At 31.4% G+C, this 21,196-nt stretch overlaps 2 protein-coding genes across 6 annotated transcripts; one reads left to right on the forward strand and one right to left on the reverse strand.

Annotated features, from left to right (window-relative positions):
- Positions 1–1,321: 1,321 nt before the first annotated feature.
- On the reverse strand, positions 1,322–9,283 carry TIM50 (Haloacid dehalogenase-like hydrolase (HAD) superfamily protein). Of its 4 annotated transcripts, none has more exons than XR_002601357.2 (11): positions 8,912–9,283; positions 8,707–8,795; positions 8,244–8,280; positions 7,327–7,388; positions 7,119–7,232; positions 6,602–6,706; positions 6,415–6,513; positions 5,887–6,043; positions 5,668–5,770; positions 2,584–2,805; positions 1,322–1,688 (listed from the first exon to the last, which is right to left on the reverse strand). XR_002601357.2 is itself a non-coding variant. In XM_022283944.2 (10 exons), the coding sequence occupies exons 1-10, from the start codon at positions 9,165–9,167 to the stop codon at positions 2,760–2,762; spliced, it is 1,068 nt and encodes a 355-aa protein (XP_022139636.1). In that variant the 5' UTR covers positions 9,168–9,283; the 3' UTR covers positions 2,320–2,759. The 4 variants fall into 4 exon arrangements, 1 of the variants encoding a protein (XP_022139636.1); XR_002601358.2 differs by having other exon boundaries at positions 1,322–1,691; XR_002601359.2 differs by having other exon boundaries at positions 1,322–1,738.
- Positions 9,284–13,004: 3,721 nt separating this feature from the next.
- Positions 13,005–16,824, forward strand: ATSPO11-1 (Spo11/DNA topoisomerase VI, subunit A protein). 2 transcript variants are annotated; one of them, XM_022283969.2, is made up of 15 exons: positions 13,005–13,143; positions 13,247–13,346; positions 13,789–13,862; positions 13,946–14,047; positions 14,269–14,342; positions 14,645–14,661; positions 14,917–14,986; positions 15,091–15,127; positions 15,341–15,388; positions 15,494–15,552; positions 15,718–15,749; positions 15,857–15,962; positions 16,134–16,254; positions 16,346–16,409; positions 16,497–16,824. In XM_022283969.2, the coding sequence occupies exons 1-15, from the start codon at positions 13,089–13,091 to the stop codon at positions 16,633–16,635; spliced, it is 1,098 nt and encodes a 365-aa protein (XP_022139661.1). In that variant the 5' UTR covers positions 13,005–13,088; the 3' UTR covers positions 16,636–16,824. The 2 variants fall into 2 exon arrangements, with proteins under 2 accessions (XP_022139661.1, XP_087976046.1); XM_088119920.1 differs by lacking the exons at positions 16,346–16,409; positions 16,497–16,824 and having other exon boundaries at positions 16,080–16,217.
- Positions 16,825–21,196: the final 4,372 nt, after the last annotated feature.

Genomic DNA, 21,196 nt, shown 5'->3' on the forward strand with positions numbered 1-21,196 from the left:
CATTTGAATAAATTATTCATGTAAATACATTTTCTCATCATTTTCATCATCCAACAATTATTTATTTATTTTTAATTCATTCAATAATAAATTTAAGATATCAAATGAGCTGTGTATAAAATAAATTTTGGCAGGTCAGAGGTTCATATCTCTACTCCACCGGTTATTGGTGGACTTGAGGGAAAATAAATTAATGATAAATTTCATACAACCAATCTCACATACTATCTCTCTTTATATATAAAATATTGTTTTAGATCTAATCTGCGATGAACGATGATAGAAGATTTATCGAAACATTGAATTTTATCTATGGTAAAGTGGCTTCTTGGTGGCAAAATTATCCCTTTGATGGCTGTATGAAGATGGGTCAGTTTGAAATATTCGAATCTATTATTTATAAGATTTATAATTCAATATTGAATTAGATTCTATGTTTAATGTTAATATTGGTTAATGTAATGTTAAAGTGGCACCCCATTAAATTTTAGATGAAGTGGTGTGATATAATAGGTAACTAGACACAATTTAAAGTTCAAGTTGCTTTTTTATTGGAACGGGTGGATGTAGTAAGAGTTGAAGATAAGGTAAAAATTAAAAAAAATTATTAGCCCTAAGATTCAGTCCGATGAAGTTGGGTAAAAATTGATTAACCTTTCAAATTTTGTGTTAAAATTAGGCTTCCAATAAATTAAATTATTAAACATGAAAATGGCATATATTTATATAATTAAAAACAAATTGTGAAAATTGATTCTAAGAGTAGCTCACATGCTAAAAGCTTGTGAACTAAACTTCAAGATCATGCAATAAAAACCCTTATTCAGACTCATGCTTATATAGTGTCGGCTAAATTAAAGTAGAAAAGTTCACCAAAATAAGAAACTATCAAAGAATGATTGTCATTAGTTTTCTATTTTTAAAAAGATGTTATTTATTAGTAATTTATTTGCCAATTTTTGTACTTTTTAAAAAGCAATTACTAAATGAGCATGATTTTTAGATATAAAAAAACCAAAAATACCAAATTATTACGAAATGGTACCTATATTTACAATTATAATAGGTCACTTGAAGTACATGTAAGCTAGTATTAAAAACAGAAAATAAATCCCAATAACTTTCGATATCGACGAAACTACCAAACTCTAAAATATTTTGATATTATAAAAGTAACTTGATAGAAGTTCGAAAGAACAAACTACAAAGAGCAATAAACATTATTCGAATCAGTAAAAAATAAAAGCTGGATAGACTTTCAAGTAAATTATAAACTACCATTATTGGTACTTTGATGTGACATTTTAAAGACATAGAAATGTGAACATAACTCAATTGATCAAAACATATATTTTCAATCGAAAAGTTGGAGGTTCGAATCTCAACCCCATGTTGAACTGAAAAAACGACAAATACATCCATTAACAGAAATATTGATAGAATTACCAACATGTCCCTAAAGAGTTTACTCAATAAATGGGTCCAAGCATGCAATAATGTTGCATTGAAGAGGAAATGAATAGCCCAAATATTTGAAATTTCAAAGTAGTAGAAAATATGGAGCTTATGGGGGAAAAGAGATTATGAGATGAAGAAGACTTGATGCCATATTTATTGAGTGGACAGAGACTTTTAAAGTCGAGAAAGCTTTGGCGTCAAGCTGAGAAGGAAAGTGACCAAGAATCTGCCTGCTAGCACAAACAAAGACTTTGAAGTTATCAAAGAAAGTGACTTGCCACTGCCAAGAACAAGAACAAAAGCACAAAAAAATGTCATGACTTAAATTAAGTTCTAGATTTTACCTATTGGTGGTGCATTCTTGAATAAGAATATATGATAAATTATGAATCCAAATAACAGAGGGCATACAAAAAAAGGAAAAAAGAAAGCCCAACAAAAGGGAGTCAAACTAAAAGAACGGGTTCGAATCAAGTAAAGTTAATTACAAAAGGCTTTAGACACCAAGACCCAAAGGAAAACGTGAAAGCGAACAAGAGCCCAAACATCCTCCCCAGAGCTCTCGACCCCTTTATTCAGTCCTTATATTTAGCATAATCAGCAAAATGTTGTTGTCATATGTCTAGTAATCTGTTTGTCCGTCTATCATAACATGCCGACTCAGCTGAAATTTATCTAATAGACATACGACATCAACTTTCCACTAGACTAAAAAGAAGCATAATTCAAAATTTGATGACATAATTGGACCCTTTTAAAATTAGAGACAAAATAGTAAATGCTAGAATATATATTACATTGTCAAAATGAAGGCGCAACCATTGGCCTTTATCAAGTAAGAAGAATCAAAGTACCAATCAATTGAGAGAATATACTACTCTGACTTCTGAGTTAATATAATATTGATTTATACAACTATAAAAATTTGTTTAACAAAATCAGCAAGTTATAATTGTGGCTAAACTTAGGACCAGTCATGAACACTCATCAAAAGGACATGCATGACACCAAATCAAAACTTCATTGTCTGGCAGAACAATCTCTTCTCCAGAAATGATGAGATATAAGTTGCAAAACTTATGGGGTTATTCAGATTGGGAAAAAAATAATGATAAAATTACGTACTGCTCTTGTAGAACATCAAGAAGCTGCGACTAATGGAATGTAGAAGAGAAAATAGGTGGAATCAATCTGAAGTTGCTTCTTGGATTGCAGGAGGAAAGCTGGCTTGAGTTGATTCTAAACAATATCTGTGTTTCTCGACACTACAATTTCAATCAACTTTTTACACTATTCTGATCTCAACGTTTCCATATTCGCCCTTGCTGCTTCTGTTCTTGAATCCGCCTGCGTCGATATAATTAAGATTTCGATCAGATTAGAACATGACTAGATGAAATGATCCCAACCATTTAAATCATAAGATAGATGGATGCTTAATACAAAATTGCCCGATGGACATAATCGTCACCAAAATATGAGTCTATTACTAGTAGAAACTAATTGGAAATTTCATTTCATCCCATTTTACAGTTACATATATTATCTAATTCGCTAGCATTTTTAATAAACTTTGTAAGGTCTTTGGTAGGACTCACTATTATTTATCAAAACAGAGCATCAAGTTGGTGATTTTGAGAACTCCCCAGCTCTCCATCAAGGACTCACTGAGCCATACAAATTTCAATATGCAAAAAGATACCCCTCCCCCCTCAACAATATTCTATTTTAAAATCTCCCCTCACATCACATCACAGCTCTTACACCTCCTCATCCCTTCTAACTAACAATATTCCTAGGGCCTTCTTCAAAAAAAAAAAAAAACACAATATTCTTAGGGTCCACACAAAAAACCCCTCCTTATTGCTTACATGACCGCTCTTGTCTCATAGGTGTATAATATTTAGTGATTTGGAGTCTATCAATCTTTTGGCAGAAAATAATTTAATATTATAAGGAACTTGAATGTTACTAAAATTAAAGCAAAAAAAGCAAATTAAGGGCTTCGATAACAATTTCTGTTTCTAGTTTTTGGTTTTTTAGTTTTCTCTTGTTTAAAAAAAAATCATATATGTTTGATAACTATTTTTTGTTTTTAAACAAAAGAAAACCAAATATATTTGATAACCATTTTAGTTTTCAGTTTTTTAAAAGTGAGGGAATTGAAGAGATGTGCTAGAGAGAGAAATTTATGTAGAGTAGATATGACAATGAGGTGGCACAAGAGTAGGGAATTTCTCCCATCTTCGTCCTAGCATAAATATTTAGTTCTTCTCCACCTCATTCTCTGGTTCTGGGAGTCGAGGTCCGGGTCAAGGAAACCCATCTGGGGACGAGAATTTTTGCAAGAAAAATTATCAATATAGTAATTAATTCTAGTTATTTTCAGAATTTAAAAAATAAAAAAGAGATATATATTATATCTATTTTACTAAAAATTTATTATTTACTAGTATAAATAATTAGTTAAAAAATATATTCAATATTTTATTCATAAATTAGTAAAATTATTAATAAAATATGTATTAATTATTTAAAAAAATAGAATTGGGGTTGAGGCTGGGTCGGGACATGGAGGGAAATGCATTCTCTGTTCTTCGAGAAGTAACCCGACCCTGTAGAGATTTTTGTATCCCTAATGTAGAACCATGAAAATAAAAACTCATAAAATGAAACATTTTAAAGAGAAATTTTAGAGAGAGAAAAAAAGATTTAGAGAAAAGTTAAAACAAAAAGGAAAGAATTGAGAGAAAGCGAGTAAAAGTTGAGATCAAAAGATAAAAGGAAGAAAAATTAGAAAGAGAGAAAATTTATTGTGAGAAACAAATTTAGACAGCAAAAAATTCAGATATATTCGTTCAGAGAAAAAAATAAAGAAAAGTTATAGCAAAATAAATTGGAAAAAAAAAATTGGATAAGAAAAAATTTGGAGATATTTGCTAGAGCAAAAATAAATTAGAAACAGAAAAAGGTTATAAAAGACAAATTTTAGAGACAAAATTTTAGGCCTGAGAGAGAAAAACGAGGATGACATGTTAGAACAAAAGGAAAGAAATAAAAATATAGAGATGAAAATTTTGGAGAGAGATAAAACTAAATATTCTAGAAATTAAAAATTTAGAGCGAGAGATAAATTTGTTGGAGGGAAATATGTTAAATAAAGAAAGAGTGAGCATTATAACAAAAAAAAAAGATTTTGAAAAAATAGAAACCTCTTTTTAAAAACTACTTTTTCTGTTTTTGAAATTTACATAGGTAACTGGGAGCCGAAGCTTTGTTCCCCTATAAGTATACCCAGGGGCACCTAAACCCGCCTCAAGGCCCACATTCGAGAGACGTCAAAGAGCACTGGAGAGCATAAGCAAGTTCAGTGGTTTCAACCTCTGTTGTAAGCATCGTAAAAGAGATTATTTTATTGCAATTCAATTCTTGAAACAATATTTGAGAGACTTGTAAGATAGTATGACCAGGAGACCCCAAGTCCTTGCCAACTGGACTACCGCTTGGAGGTAAAATTTTAAAAATGTTTTTAAAAAGCAGAAAATAAAAAATTAAATTGATTAACTAGCAACTATGTTTTTCAAAAAACCAAAAACAAAAAACGAAAAATAAAAACCAAAAACAAAAAACGAAAAATTAGATGGTTATCAAACCTGCGTAAATCTAATTTAAAATTATATTTCACAAGTACAATTCTTACAAATCACCTCACGTATATCTATAAAAATCCAACATGCAATATAAATCACAGGTAAGCTGTAAGCATGAAACCATATCCTTTAGCATACAGCTTTTAGCTGAAACCAAGAAAAAAAATTGAACAAAGGCAACAACAAAACGCAGTCATTGACCAGAAAAGATGGATTACAATCCTTGTGAATTTTCATTTTAAAATTTTAGGTCCCCATACTTTCATTTGTTTGACTTCAGTTTTTTTTTCCTTCAAATATTGACAAAAAAGTTTTTTTTAATAAGAATTTTAACAAAAAATGTTGAGGCGAGCATGGTGTCATGCCAGCTTGGCAGCTTCTACATAATGTCAGGTTCACTTTCTAACCTTTAGATATTTATGAAACCACAAAGGACAGTAAAGAGACCAAAACATTAAAAATAGCAGAGTAAAGGGACTAGAATTGTAAAACCTCGAAAAAAAGGTAAAGAGAATAAAATGCAACAACTGCAAAGTAAAAAGAAGAAGAAGAAGAATACCTTTGATGCTCTTTGGAACGTCTTATAAATTCTGTTGGAATATCACAACCTTTATACGATTCTAATACTTGTCTGATGTCAGCTGGGCTATTTCGTGCAACAACTGCACATTCAAGTAAATGTCAATGCAGCTGTGACCAGAATAGCAAATCTGCACTAACCAAACATAATCATCCCTAGTTATGAACTCTTATCATATTGCAAGAGCAGCATGCTTACATTCAAGAAATGGTATAAAATCAAGTAGAGATGTGTCATCGCCCTCACACTTCCATGGCTTTATTGGAACAGAGTTTTCTGGTTGAAGACTACTATCAAACGCATGGCCACTCAAATAAATAATCTTCCTGGGATCCCTGTTAAGCTTTGACAGGTCCTGTTTTTTTGTTTGGAAAAGCAACAAAGAAAGGGTGCATTATACACTTGAACCAAATTCTCAAAGGATTACTGGTTCCATAAATCAATGATATACTCATCATCTATTTTATATTTTCAATTTATCCATCTTTTTCATCCAAAAGAATTACAATAAGAAGTTTTCTAATACAGGGGTTGAAGTAAAAATATAATCGAGTATAATACAGATGGCAATGAAGCAATGTAGAATGTAAAAATAGATGGTATGAGCCAATTCTAAACAACGGATACAATCTTAAAGACTTGCGTCAATGCAGAATTGTAAGATCCAAATATCTAGGAAAGAATTAATCAAACAAAGAATGCTGTAAACCCTCATCCATAACTTACTCTATAATGCTTTCCATTCACATACTTTGTAGCTGCTCTTGACAACCTATATCGTATGCAGTGTTTGGTATCCAACCTATCAATGACAGGATCAACATACTGCAATAGAAAACAAAATAATAGAATTTTGTAGTGATTAAATTTTATAAATGCGGCCATTGAGCTTATGCTGAAAAGAATAAATTACCATATTTGATTGATCAGAGTATACAACAATTTCATAAAATTGGGCAAGATGTTCCAAGAAAGCATCAACACCAGGTCTTTTAAACGTCTGCCAGCCTCTTTCTCTCTTTACAAGCAAGAAGAAGAAGTTGTTACAACCAGCCAAAAAAAACCCCAAAAAGTCTTTGATGTGATCAAGTACAAAGCATAAAGGATAAACATCTTAAATCTAATGATATAAGACATTGAAGAAGAGGTTATTGATTGAAATCAAGCAGAAATTTCATCGAAGATCAAAGATGGAAAAATGAAATTCATATGGAAAAGCTAGTCAAAATGCAATTCAACAAATTCACTAATTAAAAATAACACATTTTTTTGGGGATAAGAAAACAGTTCTAACAACAAAGAAAGAAAGTACAACCAAAAGAAAGCCATACAAAAAAAAGGGCAAAACTACGACTTGAGGCACCATTAAAAAAAACCCAGAGACTACATGGGCTCCAAGAACACAACATTAACTTCAATATTAGCCTTACCGTCCAATCAGAGTACACTAGAGTCTCATTTAAATCTAGAACAAGTGTAAACACATGCCGTTCCATGGGATGCAAATCTGGAAGAAGCATTTCCGCATTGGGTTCAGTATAATCCTACAATGAGCGAGAAACTTATGGTCAGAGAAAATTGAATCTATTGAGGACGATAACATTCAAGAACAATGTCAAACTGAAACAACGTACGCACTCTAACTTGTTCTTCAATTGTCTTCCTTAAATCCAAGTAAACATTAACTAGTTTTGCAGGAACTGCAACAACGAAGGTTCTTTTTGTCAACTAACAGTACTGTGAGTAACAGTTTCCATATAATAAGCATAAAAGAGTAAATATCAATGTTTATAATATATTCACAACTCTTTACTTCGTCAAGTCACAAGTGAAACATTTTAAAAAGTGTGCTTAGGTGCACGAGCATCAAAGGCACCTTGATGGACACAAGGTATCCTCTACCAAGCATCACCTAGGTGTGCACTTCAGCACCAGAAGCAGACCCATTGAGGCACATTTATATTTGCATCCCTTGGCTTAAATGATATGATTCAGGGCTTACAATTAAAAAGGCTGCGAGAGAGAGATAATCTTTGGTCTCTCTCTGCGCTAACTCGAACTAGAAAGCCCAGCAGGCAGTAGGATATAAGTCCCCCTCCCCTCCAAACACCACCACCATTTTCTTTGATCTACTCTCTCCCTAAACTGTAAGCTTCCATAGCTTAACCATCTCTAACCTCACTTATTTTATACAATGCGCATAAGCTTCAAAGAGCTATGCTTTATAAAACATCAGTCAAGTAATTGATGAAGATAATAGTATCAAACATAAGTTGTTGATTCCATAATATGATGCATAGTTATTCATGCAATTTCATATTTACATATTTAACAATTTCATGCAATGGTAGCATTTTTTCCTTTTATTATCTCTTGCGCATGGACTTTTTTATCTTTTATTTTTATTTTCATTTCGGTGGGGGGGTTATGTTAGTAGGGTTTTCAAATTATCCAGTGGGTAAACCGTAAATGCTCTTCATCGAAAGGTTAACGTCATGCAAAGAGCTAGCATTTTATTGGTGAAGTCAATATGAAAAAAGGTTCAGTTCTTCTACCTGCCATTGCTGTTGAGTAGAGCATGCCCTGAAATTTCTGCAAAGTAAAATAATAAATGTAAAGGTTATGCTTTCCACAACAGAATAAATGAAGTCGAATAAAGAGGGATGAAAAAAAAATACACAAACTTACATAAGCATGAAACGTTATATCGCACAAACAACTCATATAGATCATATACACTTGGTGCAATTACAAAAGCAACACAAAAATAAGTTAAACCATCAATGGCTCAATAACGAAAATCAATTGGTATTGTACCATCCCGAGAATTTCCAACAAATGGGCATGTAATGTTCACCCTGTGTAGTAAGTGTTACAGCCTCAATCAGGTTTGAGTGAGTGCATTGGAAAGGAGAAAAAACAACTATATAATTTGAATAAGAAAACAATTGAGAGACAAATGACATTGTATATGGCTAAGTTTCTCAAATTCAAGATCAGGCACATTGTCGCACTTACGCCAAAACCAGATACATCGTCCGTGACATTATAACTTGCAGACTGACGGAGAGCTTTTGCCTTTTCTTCAATTTCATCGTAACTATAAGCTGAAAAACAAATCACCAGTCCACAACTCCAATTCATCCAGTAAACAAAAACAAAAACCAGATCAAATTCCATTATCCTAAAAGAAAAGTGAGGAGTTAAATGAAGGAGAAAGTACCATAGCTAGCGTAACCAGCAGCCGCTGTAGCCCCCGTGAGAGCTCCAATCAAACTATACTTGAGGAAACTCAAGGGCTTACTGGTGGAGGAAGAAGTTGTGGCTTGAGCATCGGGTGGAATCTGATCGGGGACGAGCTTCTGGGATGCATTGATGGGATCCTTGGAGGCGCTGGAAGCGAGGTCCGAGCTCATGAGGCGTCCATGGCGATTCTTCAGCAAGGAAATGAATCGGGATCGGAAAATCAAAGGGGACATTTTCGGAGGATTTTAGGGTTTTGATCGGTTTTTGTTTACTTTCTTATTCTCTTGTTGTGGAGGTTTGAAGTAGGGTTTTGGGGGAAGAGAGAGGACTCAGTACAAACGGAAAGAGGACTGCTCTGAAGTTGGAACTTCGATGGGCTGTTTGGTAGCCGATATAGTGTATTCTAAATCGGGATAAGGATCCAAAAGTTGGTGTTTGGCTACGACTTTTATTTTTTATTTTCATATAACTACAATTTTCTTGTTCTACTAGAATATCTATATCTATAGTATATATAAAAGCCACTATTAGGAGAAACTTTGTGTTCGATTTTTACCCTCTCATTTTAACTATTCTTTTGATTGTAATTGTGTAATTTAAATACAAATTTTCTCTCTCTGCATCTCTCTTTTCTCTCCCTCACGATCCCACCCCTTTAAATTCCCCTCTCCCTTCATTTATGCCATAATACCTTTTAGTGTTTCATCCTCCTATTTCAATTTTGCCATATACTATGAATCAAGACTATAATTAGAAGATCATTAATGCTCCATTATCTTTATTCTATTTAACTTCTAAAAACTCTTTCATCCTCTTCATCTTTTCGAGAGATATATATATACATAGTGGGTGAGATAAATACAAAATGCAAAGGGGAGAGCACTAAAAAACTTGCGAGAAAGTGAGATTTTCGTTCTCACCATATATACTTAACCAAAGGGCATAGTAGAAGTCATTACAGGGAAGACAGAGGACATAACAGTTGTAGTCGAGGTCACAAAATGTTGTTGCTTTAAACTTGTATGCTAGGGGCGCGATCAAGAGAGGGAACGGTAGTGGTGAGCCAGAAGGAGAAAGCTGTTGAGACAGAAAGGCGATACACGTGTGAATGGGGAGGAGAGAAAAATAGGTTTCTATAATTTGTGCATTTATGTTTAGAAATACAAAATCCTTGTAATCGGGCTTTGTTATTAGCTGAAATTTATGGTTGAGCTACATATGATAATATTGGGTTGGTATAGGTAAAAATATGCGATACACGTGTGAATGGGGAGGAGAGAAAAATAGGTTTCTATAATTTGTGCATTTATGTTTAGAAATACAAAATCCTTGTAATCGGGCTTTGTTATTAGCTGAAATTTATGGTTGAGCTACATATGATAATATTGGGTTGGTATAGGTAAAAATATGTGAGAACTATAATAGGTAATTATTAAGTAACTTTCCCACCTCTAATTTAGAAATAAAGTCCAATAAATAAAGTATTGTATTGTATAAAACAATTATTAATAAATTCAGTTTCAATTTTGTTGAATAATTAATTATCTTTGTTTTTAAATTATAATTACAAAAAAATATTTTTTGACGATAAATGAAGAATTGTAATTAATCCCGATAAAATATTTTTATAAAAAATAATGATAAAATATAATACGTAGTTCAGCATTCATGCAACATCGTATGTGTTGATTTAAATTTCAATAAAAAAATATTCATATGAAAAAAAAGAATTATCTAAAATATTCACATAATTAAATAATTAGGAATCGTAAAAGGTACTATAAATAAATGAACAGAAAATATGTTTAAATCAATATTTTGTATTAATTAAAATTAATATAATATAATAAGAATATCTAAAATATTCATATAATAATAATAAAATGTTGAAACCAACATGTTCAATTTTATAAAATTAGGTTACGTTGTCATTTATCACTTTTTCTTTAATTCATTTTTTTGTACTTAAAAATAAAACTTTCGAGTTCTACGTGCATCGCACGTGTTTCTTACTAGTTATATATAAAAATGAGGGAGAAATTTTATTATCTTGTCCTTCCATTTTAAATTTTTTCTTACTTGTGTAACAATATTTTCATTCAACTTTCTCTCTCGTGCTCAAATACAAAGAAAACAAAAAACAAAAAACAAAAAAACAAAAAAGCAAGCTCTCTCTCTCCTTTTTTGTCTGTCTACTCAATTATTTTTTCTTCAAACAATTAAAATAATTAAAATTTTATATACATATAAATTATAAATTTTATGGTGCTTACTGCTTTGTATTATATTTTTATTTGGGTTGAATTTGAAGGATGTTAATTTTGTAAAATTTAAAACTTTCTACTACTTTCAACCTACAACCTACGTATTTATTTTATGGTATTTATATGAATATTTTTTTATCTAGTAAAATAAGATTATAAATTAAGACGTGTATATATATATATATATATATATATAAAATTATTTTCATATATATTAGAGTATTACAATTTTTTTGTTTACTAAAGAAATTATAACTCAGGACCCTATTCAAACTTTGCTTAAACATGGTTTTATTTTTACATATATTGGTATTAATTATTAACTTCGATTCATGGGTATTTCTACATTTGATTGTATTAAAAAATAATAATAAGAATATAGTTCGGTGAACTAAGCATCAATTATCTTATTTTAAACTTTGATAAAAAAGAAAGGAATATGATAATTGATGTGAATTACTATTGGGCTAAGCTTATATTGTTAAATTATATTTATTTAAAAATTCATATTTACCGTTAAAAATTCATATATATTGATAAAGTCGTATATTTAAAATAAAAAAAATAAAAAAAACCAACAACAATAACATGAATGTTCTCTATTGAATGGCATTTTAACTATATATTTTTCTCAGAATCTATGCCGAGTGATATAATAACAATTACTAATAAAAACTTTGAGCTAATATTATTACTCTCCTTCATAGGCCAAGTGTTCAAACCTGCACTTCTATGCTACCAATGTTATCCTCTTAAAAAATGTTAAATAACAGACTTAGTTCATATATATTTGAATTTAATAAATCTGGAACTTTTAGACAATCTTAATTTAAAAAAATAAAAAATAAATACAAAACAGGTAAAAATTTATGGGCCACAAAATTTAAAAGGTAGGGACCTATTAAATAGATTCAAATTTAATAATTTTATAGATATAAAATTGAAAGTTTAGACCTCACCGCGATTCAATGGGTAAATATATAATTAAAAATAATAATTTTACCTTCATCCTTCACTAACAAATTTTAATTTTAACAAAGGAAGATAAACTCTATAAAATCAATACATAATCAATATATTTTGGAACAACAATACATAATCAATATATTTTGAAACAATCTTAGAAAACAGTATATATATATATATATATATTTTTTTTATTTTAATTATAAATAAAATATGTAACATAGTTGAATGGATTAAGTCACCTGTTCGAATCTAAAGGTCGTCGAATTCCACCCCATATTTTCTATATATTTTTTCAATAATGTTAATTTTAAAACTTGTTTGATTCGCATCAATTCCACACCACATATTCTAGATTTTTTTAATAATATTAATTTTAAATCTTATTCCAAATATATACTACTTTCGAAATTATTTAAAAGGATAATGCTTGGAAAATAACAAGTCGTCTCAAGTGGCATTTTCTTTTTCTAAATCAATCGTGTCTTCTAGACGACAAATCGAGTTTTGAATTGCGTGACTTTATTTTTTATTTTTTTAAATACATAACATGCTATGTATCAATACTAAATTAGATAATAATATTCGTGCTACATATTAAAAAAAAGTGTGTTGCGTGCCAGTAATTCAAAACTACAGTTTTTATTTAAAAACAAAATTAACATGTAAGTGCCACGTTAGCAGGTCAAACAACCTTGTAATACCACTCCATAGGCCAGAGACCTCTTATCTTTCCGGCATTATTATTTGAAATAGTTTCGAAAGTTATTTGGAATAAGTTTTAAATTATTAGAAAAAAAAATTTCACATCTTCTAAGTTCTAATCGGAAGGGAAAAAAAAGGGGAAAAAAAAGGCGCGTGCGCCCACAGCCTCATCCGTATATAATAAGACCAATGTTTTGAAAACCAACAGCATCGAAGAAAATGGAGGGAAAGCGAGCAAGCTCGGAGAGAAGCGACATTCTAAGAAGAATCAGAGGTTCCAATTCCATTCAATTTTCTCATTATCATATTGGTTCCAAACAATTACTGATTCGATTGTTGCTATTTTCCTTCCGCTTTTTAATTTCAACGTTTTTCAGAGATAACAAGATCTATGATCGTCGAGCTGAGCAACGGAAGCTCCAAGATGATGGCAATCGATCGGTTTAAAAATTACTGCACTAATTCTCTTGAAAACTGGTTCGGATCTTGTTTCGTTTGGTCGCAGTTTTGGTTTCTACTGAACCTGCAAATTAGCTACCAAATAAAGATCATAATCTATTACGATTCTATGTGATTTACTCGACTAGGAATGTTCATTTCCCAATCTGTATTCATTTTTGAATCATTTAGGATTCGTTATTTACTGCTGAGTTTCTTGGATCTTCCCGGAGGCCAGAACAGTTATCGTTTGTAAAATCCAGCCAAAAAAAAAAAAACCTAGTAGCAGTTCGGACGAGATTTTATCACTCGAAATTGAGGCACAAAGTTGCATAGTTCAAATCAGCATTTAACATTTACCACCTAGTTTTCAGTTTCGTGAAACACATTATGAGTTTTTAAGAATAATGTTTCTACTTGTCAATACAATGTATTTCTGGAACGTGAAGAGGTAGATCTTGAATTTGGACTTTAAATGCAGCTGTTGCAAGTTCAATTTATCCGAAGGGAAGGAGATTCTAACACTTCAAAAGGAAAGCCATGTCCGTAGACTAGGTGATTCAGTTATGTCAATGAATGATATTATAATCTGTATAAAGTACACCTGTGTCTTATTTGATCTTATTTTGCTCTATCAGATGTCTTGCTTAGAGTTCTACTCATTGTTCGGCAGCTTCTGCGAGAAAATAGACATAGCTCGAAGAGAGATATATATTATATGCATCCCTCTGTGTTTTCAGGTAAAGCTAACCCATCATTTTATCAGCAGAAACCAGTAGTTTTGTTCCAAGATACAATATCTTTCACAAAATAATAAGCACTCAAGTTCGGAAGGATCGGAATTCAACATATCCTTTAAATTAAAGTTTTCAGTAAGTTCGTGGCAGGAGATTTTCTCAACAATGCTTTGTATAGCATGCCAGATTTTATTGACATTGGCTTCTTCAAATAATATTTGCAGATCAGTCAGTTGTTGATCGGGCAATCAACGACATCTGCATTCTTTTGCAATGTAGTCGGCACAATCTAAATGTGGTTGGTGCCGCACTTCATTTTACTGTTTATTCAATTTGTGCTTTTTTTTTTCTTTTTTTCAATGATTATATAATGTGATTTATGGGGGATCTAATTTCTGTATGGTACTACTAACGGTTGGCTGCATATCTTAAATTGGCCGCATATTTTAGCTTTAATAAATAAACTTACAGTTGGTTTTTTGCTTTCAAACATCACTAACAGTTCAATTACAGTTTTCTTTAAGTTCCGTAGTTTGTGTCGCAAGCTTCTTCTGATAATAAAGTGTGTGATGATCATTTCAACTTGTGTCCTCTTGACAGGTTTCTTTTGGAAATGGGTACGTATTGAAGATATAATATGCTCAGTTCAGATAAGAAGAAAATAGTGACGAATGCTGTTTGTTTTCTTGACATGAGCTTTTACAAGCAGTCTGTATCACATAATTCTTTGTTATGTGGGTTGATACCTACCCATGTCAGGATTTTCTAAACCATTAGATTCTGTTAAAGAAAAACTTGTTGTTTTTGCTGCGCTCTGTTCCATTGAGGAAGAAAATTAAGAACTGAATCTTGACTTAGACACTTCTTTATAGGTTAGTGATGGGTTGGTTGAGGTTCTCAGAAGCTGGTAGGAGATTTGATTGCATAAAGAAGCCTAACAGTGTAAGCATTATACTTGAACTTGATTGTTCTTCATGATGCAATTGCTTCTTTTTTTAACTCTTAGCTGTACGTAATTTGGATATATGCATCTCAATCACTGCCAGGCCCACTCCATTCCTGTTCAAGTTGAGGAAGTCACAGGTATGCAGATACTGATTGATAAATCGCCAATCCACTGCGTTAGAACTTAAAATAGAAACTTTCTGAATGATATCTTTGGATATGGATTTCTATGCTGTATTCTGCCAAAGTTCGACATAAAATTACATGGTTTTTATCGTATTCCTCATAATCTTCAAAACTTTTGGCCTGAGATTCTGCTTTAGCTTGTTATTATTTTATTCTCATCTGCAGACATTGTTAGTGCTGCGGAATACATACTCATCGTTGAGAAGGAATCAGGTGAAGGTTATAGTGATAGAAGCTAGTTTTGCGGTTTAAATAAACTCAATTTTAAGTTTGACCTCGATCAGTCAATATATATGGTTTGATGTTTTCAATGTGCAGTTTTCCAGCGTTTAGCAAATGACCAGTTCTGCAGCAGAAACCGCTGCATTGTAATCACGGTGAGTATGTCTCTGGTCCTGCAACTTTGAAATTAGTTCAACAATAGGGTGGGGATTTGAACCTCCAAAATTTTGTTCATCAATGCATGCTTTAACTAGTCGAGTTACACTCGGTTAACTTGAAAATTCTCATATGTAAATGTTAGTTTTCATTTTCATTTTCAGGGACGTGGATATCCAGATGTTCCCACCAGAAGGTAAAGCAAAATATGTTCATACACACACATTTTTGGATGCTAATCTCATTTTACTGTTGGTGATGATTATATTATATGAATCATGGGAATATGCATGTATTAGTCAGGTTTTTGCGGCTTCTCGTTGATGTTTCGGCATTGCCTGCATTTTGCTTGGTAGATTGTGATCCATATGGTTTCGAAATTCTAACAACATATCGATTTGGTTCCATGGTTAGGCTCCTAAAACAATCATCTAAATCATTTATCTACTCAATTATGTTAAGAGAGCAGTGAACTAATCGACTATGTGGAACAATGAGACATTGAGAAGCATTTTTTTTTTTTCAGTTAAGGCTAAACTAACTTCCAGTTAGTGATTTTGACCCGTTTCCTTTTCACTAGCAAATGGCGTACGATGCAAAGTATCTCAGAATTCCACATCTACGCTGGCTTGGTGCTTTTGCTTCAGACTCTGAGAATTACAATCTTCCAGAACAATGTCTCATCCCATTGACTATGGAGGGTGAGGAATAATATATTCTAATACTCTCTATCTTTGCGGTTTCAAATGAAATTTTTCTGACCTTTTCTGAGGGTCTTGCTTATCCTGTCAGATAAGAGAAGAACCGAAGCCTTGTTACTCAGATGCTACTTGCAGAGAGAGGTACCACATTGGAGGTAAGCTTCTGTTAAGAACTCTAATTTTCTGTTGTCCTTGTCTTCATGCATATTGCCATTTTCTACAAAGAGGATTTGATCCCTTAGGTTGGAATTGGACTCAATGCTGCAAAAGGGTGTGAAATTTGAGATAGAAGCCCTCTCTGTGCACAATCTTTCCTTTTTGTCAGAAGAGTATTTACCATCCAAAATAGGATGTGTTCATCTTAGAACTGGTAAATTCTAGGTGATTGTTAAACGTATACAAGCTATAAACATTAGAAGTTTTTCCCAGTGTGGTTGTTAATATCCACATCATGGATCTCCCAAATCCGAAGTTAGGTGTTGAAGTTTGATAAAACTGAAATGGAGGATCTTCTGATGTACACTGTTAAGGGTATAATAAATCCCCTGAAATTGAATTTTTCTAGCAAAATTTTAGGTGAATCTTAATTATTAACTTTTTAGTTGAGGAAAATTTTGTGGAGTATAGATGAAACTTGGAGGTAGAGATTCCAACGTCTAACATTTAGGACGTGTTTTAATAAGTTGAGTTATGACGTGTTTTAATAAGTTGAGTTATGCGAAGGGGTTAGTGTCCGATTTTGGTTGGGTTGTTTTTTTTTTCCTTCAAATATTATTATTATTTTAAATTTCAATTTGCACTCTAGTACATAAATTTTTTTTATACTATTAACACTTCATCAAAATTGATGTAATAGTCCTTGAATAGGATGGTAAATTAAATGGTGATGATGAACCAAAATTCAACTGGTTAAGGTAGATATTTTCAATTGAAAGATCATGTGTTTGAACCATCACCACATGTTATTATACGGAAGAAAAAGTTAAGGAATGTCATAATCATACGGAAGATAATGTCATACGGAAGAAAAAGTTACGTGGCTAGTTACAAACTAAGGAATTAGAGGTTCAAATCCCGAACTCAAATTTATAAATTGTTCACTATGTTAACAAATTATTGGAACCAGTTAATAAACTATTGGTATCATCGTTAAGTAGCTGAAAAGTGACTGGAATAGATTAATGAATTATTTGTATTTCATAAGTTGAATATCGTGTATCTTCTAGTTTTTTTTTCTTGAGAAAAGAATGTCATATATCTTTTTTTTACGGTGAATATCATGTATCTTATTGATGATTAAATTGGACATGATGTTATATAAAAGCCAATAACTTGCTGACATCATAAATCAATATTTTTTTCTTATAATATTTATTTTGTTCTTAAAATAAATTGAAATCCTTGGAATACATAAAATAATTGGAGTGATTGAAGTGAATAAATCTTATAAATAAGGAAACAACGATGTGGTAAGATTCTAATAAATATGTAATATAATTAGATTATTTTTATTTTTTTGTAGATTGTAATATTTTAGTTTGGGTAAGATAAAGTAAATTGTAAAATTTAATATCTTAAGTCATATTTTAAAATTATTTTATTAAAAAACATATTATTTATAAATTGTTCAAACTTTGAAATGATTTGATGTAACTAACTATGAATTCAACAAGCTTCGGCTTGGATAATCATTTTATTTTTGAATTTTCTATTTTTGAAAATTAAGCTGGTTAACCTTACTTTCATCCCTATATTTCTTTGTTTTGCTACCAACTTTTTCAAAATATTTTCAAAATTTAAGTCAAATTTAAAAAATTAATTTTTTTTTGTATTTGGTTAAAAATATAAATGTATTTCTAAAAGGTGTGAAAAAATACCAAAGAAATTGTGTGCAAGAAAACATAACTTTCAAATACATAAAAACCAAAAACAAAACAGTCGTCAAGACCTAAATGTTTGAGAGATTAAAAAAGCTTCTTAACCATGTATTTTAAACGAAAGATATTTAATATGGTAATCTCAATGTTGATCCCACTCTTATAATTATTAGATGTACAGGATTAAAAATCATTTTTCATTTTTTTCACTCTATGTATCTAAATATAGCAGCCATATTCTATTTCTGATAATTAAATTAACTAGCTTTCTCATTTATAGTCCCAAGAATAGCAGCCACATTTTGACAATCATTTTCAATAATTTCTCACCTTAACAGGAAAGTAGTTTTTAATAAGAATATCTGGTCATACATTTAATATAATTAATTATAAGGATACAATATGGTTGTGATGTGGGTCAAGGGTTCAATATTTAGGTGACACCAATCAGGTTGTTGAACTGAAAGCAAAATGACCAAGAACTAGCTAGAAACCACAAATTGAATTATGTGAGAAATATTGAAATATTTTCTTTCCCCCAAGAATGGGGTTTTCACTTCTTTATCACTTAATTAGATTAGATTGATGTTGCTTTAAATTGTGATATGCTTAGCTTTCTAATTTCTCTTATACAAAGAGAACCATTAGTAGAGATCAAGTTGTGTCCATTACTTTGAATATATGATGTTAACAGCCATGCACTAGGAACTAAGCATTGAATTGTTTGTCTCTAATTATTTTCACTATGTTTTGCTGTTTAAATCAATAGAATTTTAGTTCCATACTTTCTGAAATTTGAATCTATCACCAAAAATTCTAAAATATATTGCATATCTATGTGTGTTTTCTATTTTGACTTTCTTTGTTCATATGTTTATTGTAGTATTTATTAATAGACTTTAAATGGCTAGAATGAGTAACATAGTACTTTTAGACAAAATAATTCGATTATTACTATATTACTCAAGTGAAAATTCTTGTGGATAAGTTTGCGACGAGATATGACATGTGAAGTTGAGGAGTTTATTAGATGATTTATATTGTCAAATAAGATTTTTTTTTTTTTTGAATTGATAAGGTTGCCACATTATAAGTTAAGAGGCATGACTTAGAAGGATCTTACTGTTGAAGAGAACATTTTACCTGTATATGTTTTAATGGTGATGCCAAACAACCAAACAAGTGATGGAGAGAAGTGCCCATACAATGTTCTCCCATTACTTGCATAAGTAAGCCAAAGGAGTAGTTTAAGTAGTATGTTGGACAACTTTGAAAAGGTCTTGTGGAATTTGCAATTTGAGGATTCTTTGTAGATGAGGTTGGTTTTCCTTGGATAAGTGTCACCTATTTAACAATTGTGTCAGTGATTATTATTATTAAAGGGGTTAACAACTAACTTGCATATCTCTAGAACTTAGGAGAAATCTTTAGATCATCCCTGATTATTTCCATTTCTTCTGCTGTTAGGGAAGGAAGTGATCTATGGTGTATAGAGAATAATTATCTTCATTGGTATAAGATTTTTTGGGTGAAACAAAAACAAAGTCACGAGAGTTATACCTAAAATGGACAATATCATTCCACTGAGGAGATACTTGGAGACTATCGTTGTAAAAAAAAATAGTTATGTGAGAGAAATCTTCAAAGGACAAATAAGGGTGATTGGTGAACTTTATAGTCATTATAGAGTCGTGGATGAATCTCTAGATTGGACGAAAATTGCTTAAGGTAGCGAGCATGACATGCTCTATTCTCAGGTGGTGAGCAAGACATGCCCTATCATGTCGGGGTAGATTGATAGGAAGCCTATTATAGCCAGGTGGACTGATAGGAAGAATGATGTAGCTTTGTGCAAGGAGAGGAGATTGATGGTGCGATATGGTCTAGTCGTTGACATTAAGTGTTCCCACAAGTGTTCCATGGTAGCAGGTGCTCTATTAATTGGGGTTGATGTTAACTGCAGTGTGGACCAGGCTCTTGTTGTTAGGTGAGAGTCAACAAATCAAATCTCGTGTCGGGGAGTAGATGGGTGAATGACTATTTGAGACAAGATACAAGTGATACTTTGTTTGAAAGATTGTTGAGGTTACAAGGGAGTGCAAACAAAGTTCCACATTGACTAGGGAAAGAGTGATCTATTGTATATAGGTGAGAATAGTTATCTCCATTGGTATGAAACATTTTTTGTGAAACCAAAAGTAAAGTCGTAAGAGTTAATCCTAAGGTAGACAATATCATACTATTGTGGAGATACTTGAGGATATCATTGTCCTTTAACATTCTATCACTGCTATTATTGACGCCTTTATCATTAACTACTATTGAAGTTAGGCCTAATATTGGGTGTGAAGGAAGCATATAATAGTGGGATGAAATTTTAGGAAATTAGGTTCAACAACTTTTTTTTGTTCCATAAAATTTTCAACATTTGAGCAAGGAACATGGTTATTTCAGTACTATTTAAGTTCTTTGTTGGTGCAAATTCAAGGATGGAAAGATTGTTCGATCTCAACAATTTTCTTTTCATTCGTGAGTGTAGGTGACAATAGATTCACAATTTTTTTATTATCAAATAAATATTTGTTTTCAATTAAGGAACATGAACATTATGGTTTATTATCATTATTATTATTTTAAAATTCAACGTATATTTTTTTTAGTACAACAACACGTAGGAGTGGAGATTGGAACACTCACTTTTCCGTCGAAAATATATGCTTAACTAGTTGACCTAATATCAGGTGGGAAATTTGACATATCTATTTAATTAGAAAGAGAATTACACTCCAAATCTTATTTGAATGATTTACCATGAAGGACAAGTCTTGAAAAAAAAAATAATCATATACTTTTGAAACAAGTTTTTAGAACTGTGTCTATAAAAGAGTTTATACTCACTAAGATATTCTCAAATGTCACCTAGCACATGTAGAAGTTCCCGAACAAGTTAGAATTTCAAGTAACTTCAAGATCATCAAAGTATCTCTATTTTTTAAAATTTTGTAAAAATTTCAACTAGTTTTAAATATCGATCGATGAAAATGTATATTGAAGTTGATTGGTAT

This window comes from Momordica charantia (assembly GCF_013281855.1).
Source record: "Momordica charantia cultivar OHB3-1 chromosome 11 unlocalized genomic scaffold, Mcharantia_2.0 BLBB01000011.1, whole genome shotgun sequence".
Lineage (NCBI taxonomy): Eukaryota > Viridiplantae > Streptophyta > Magnoliopsida > Cucurbitales > Cucurbitaceae > Momordica > Momordica charantia.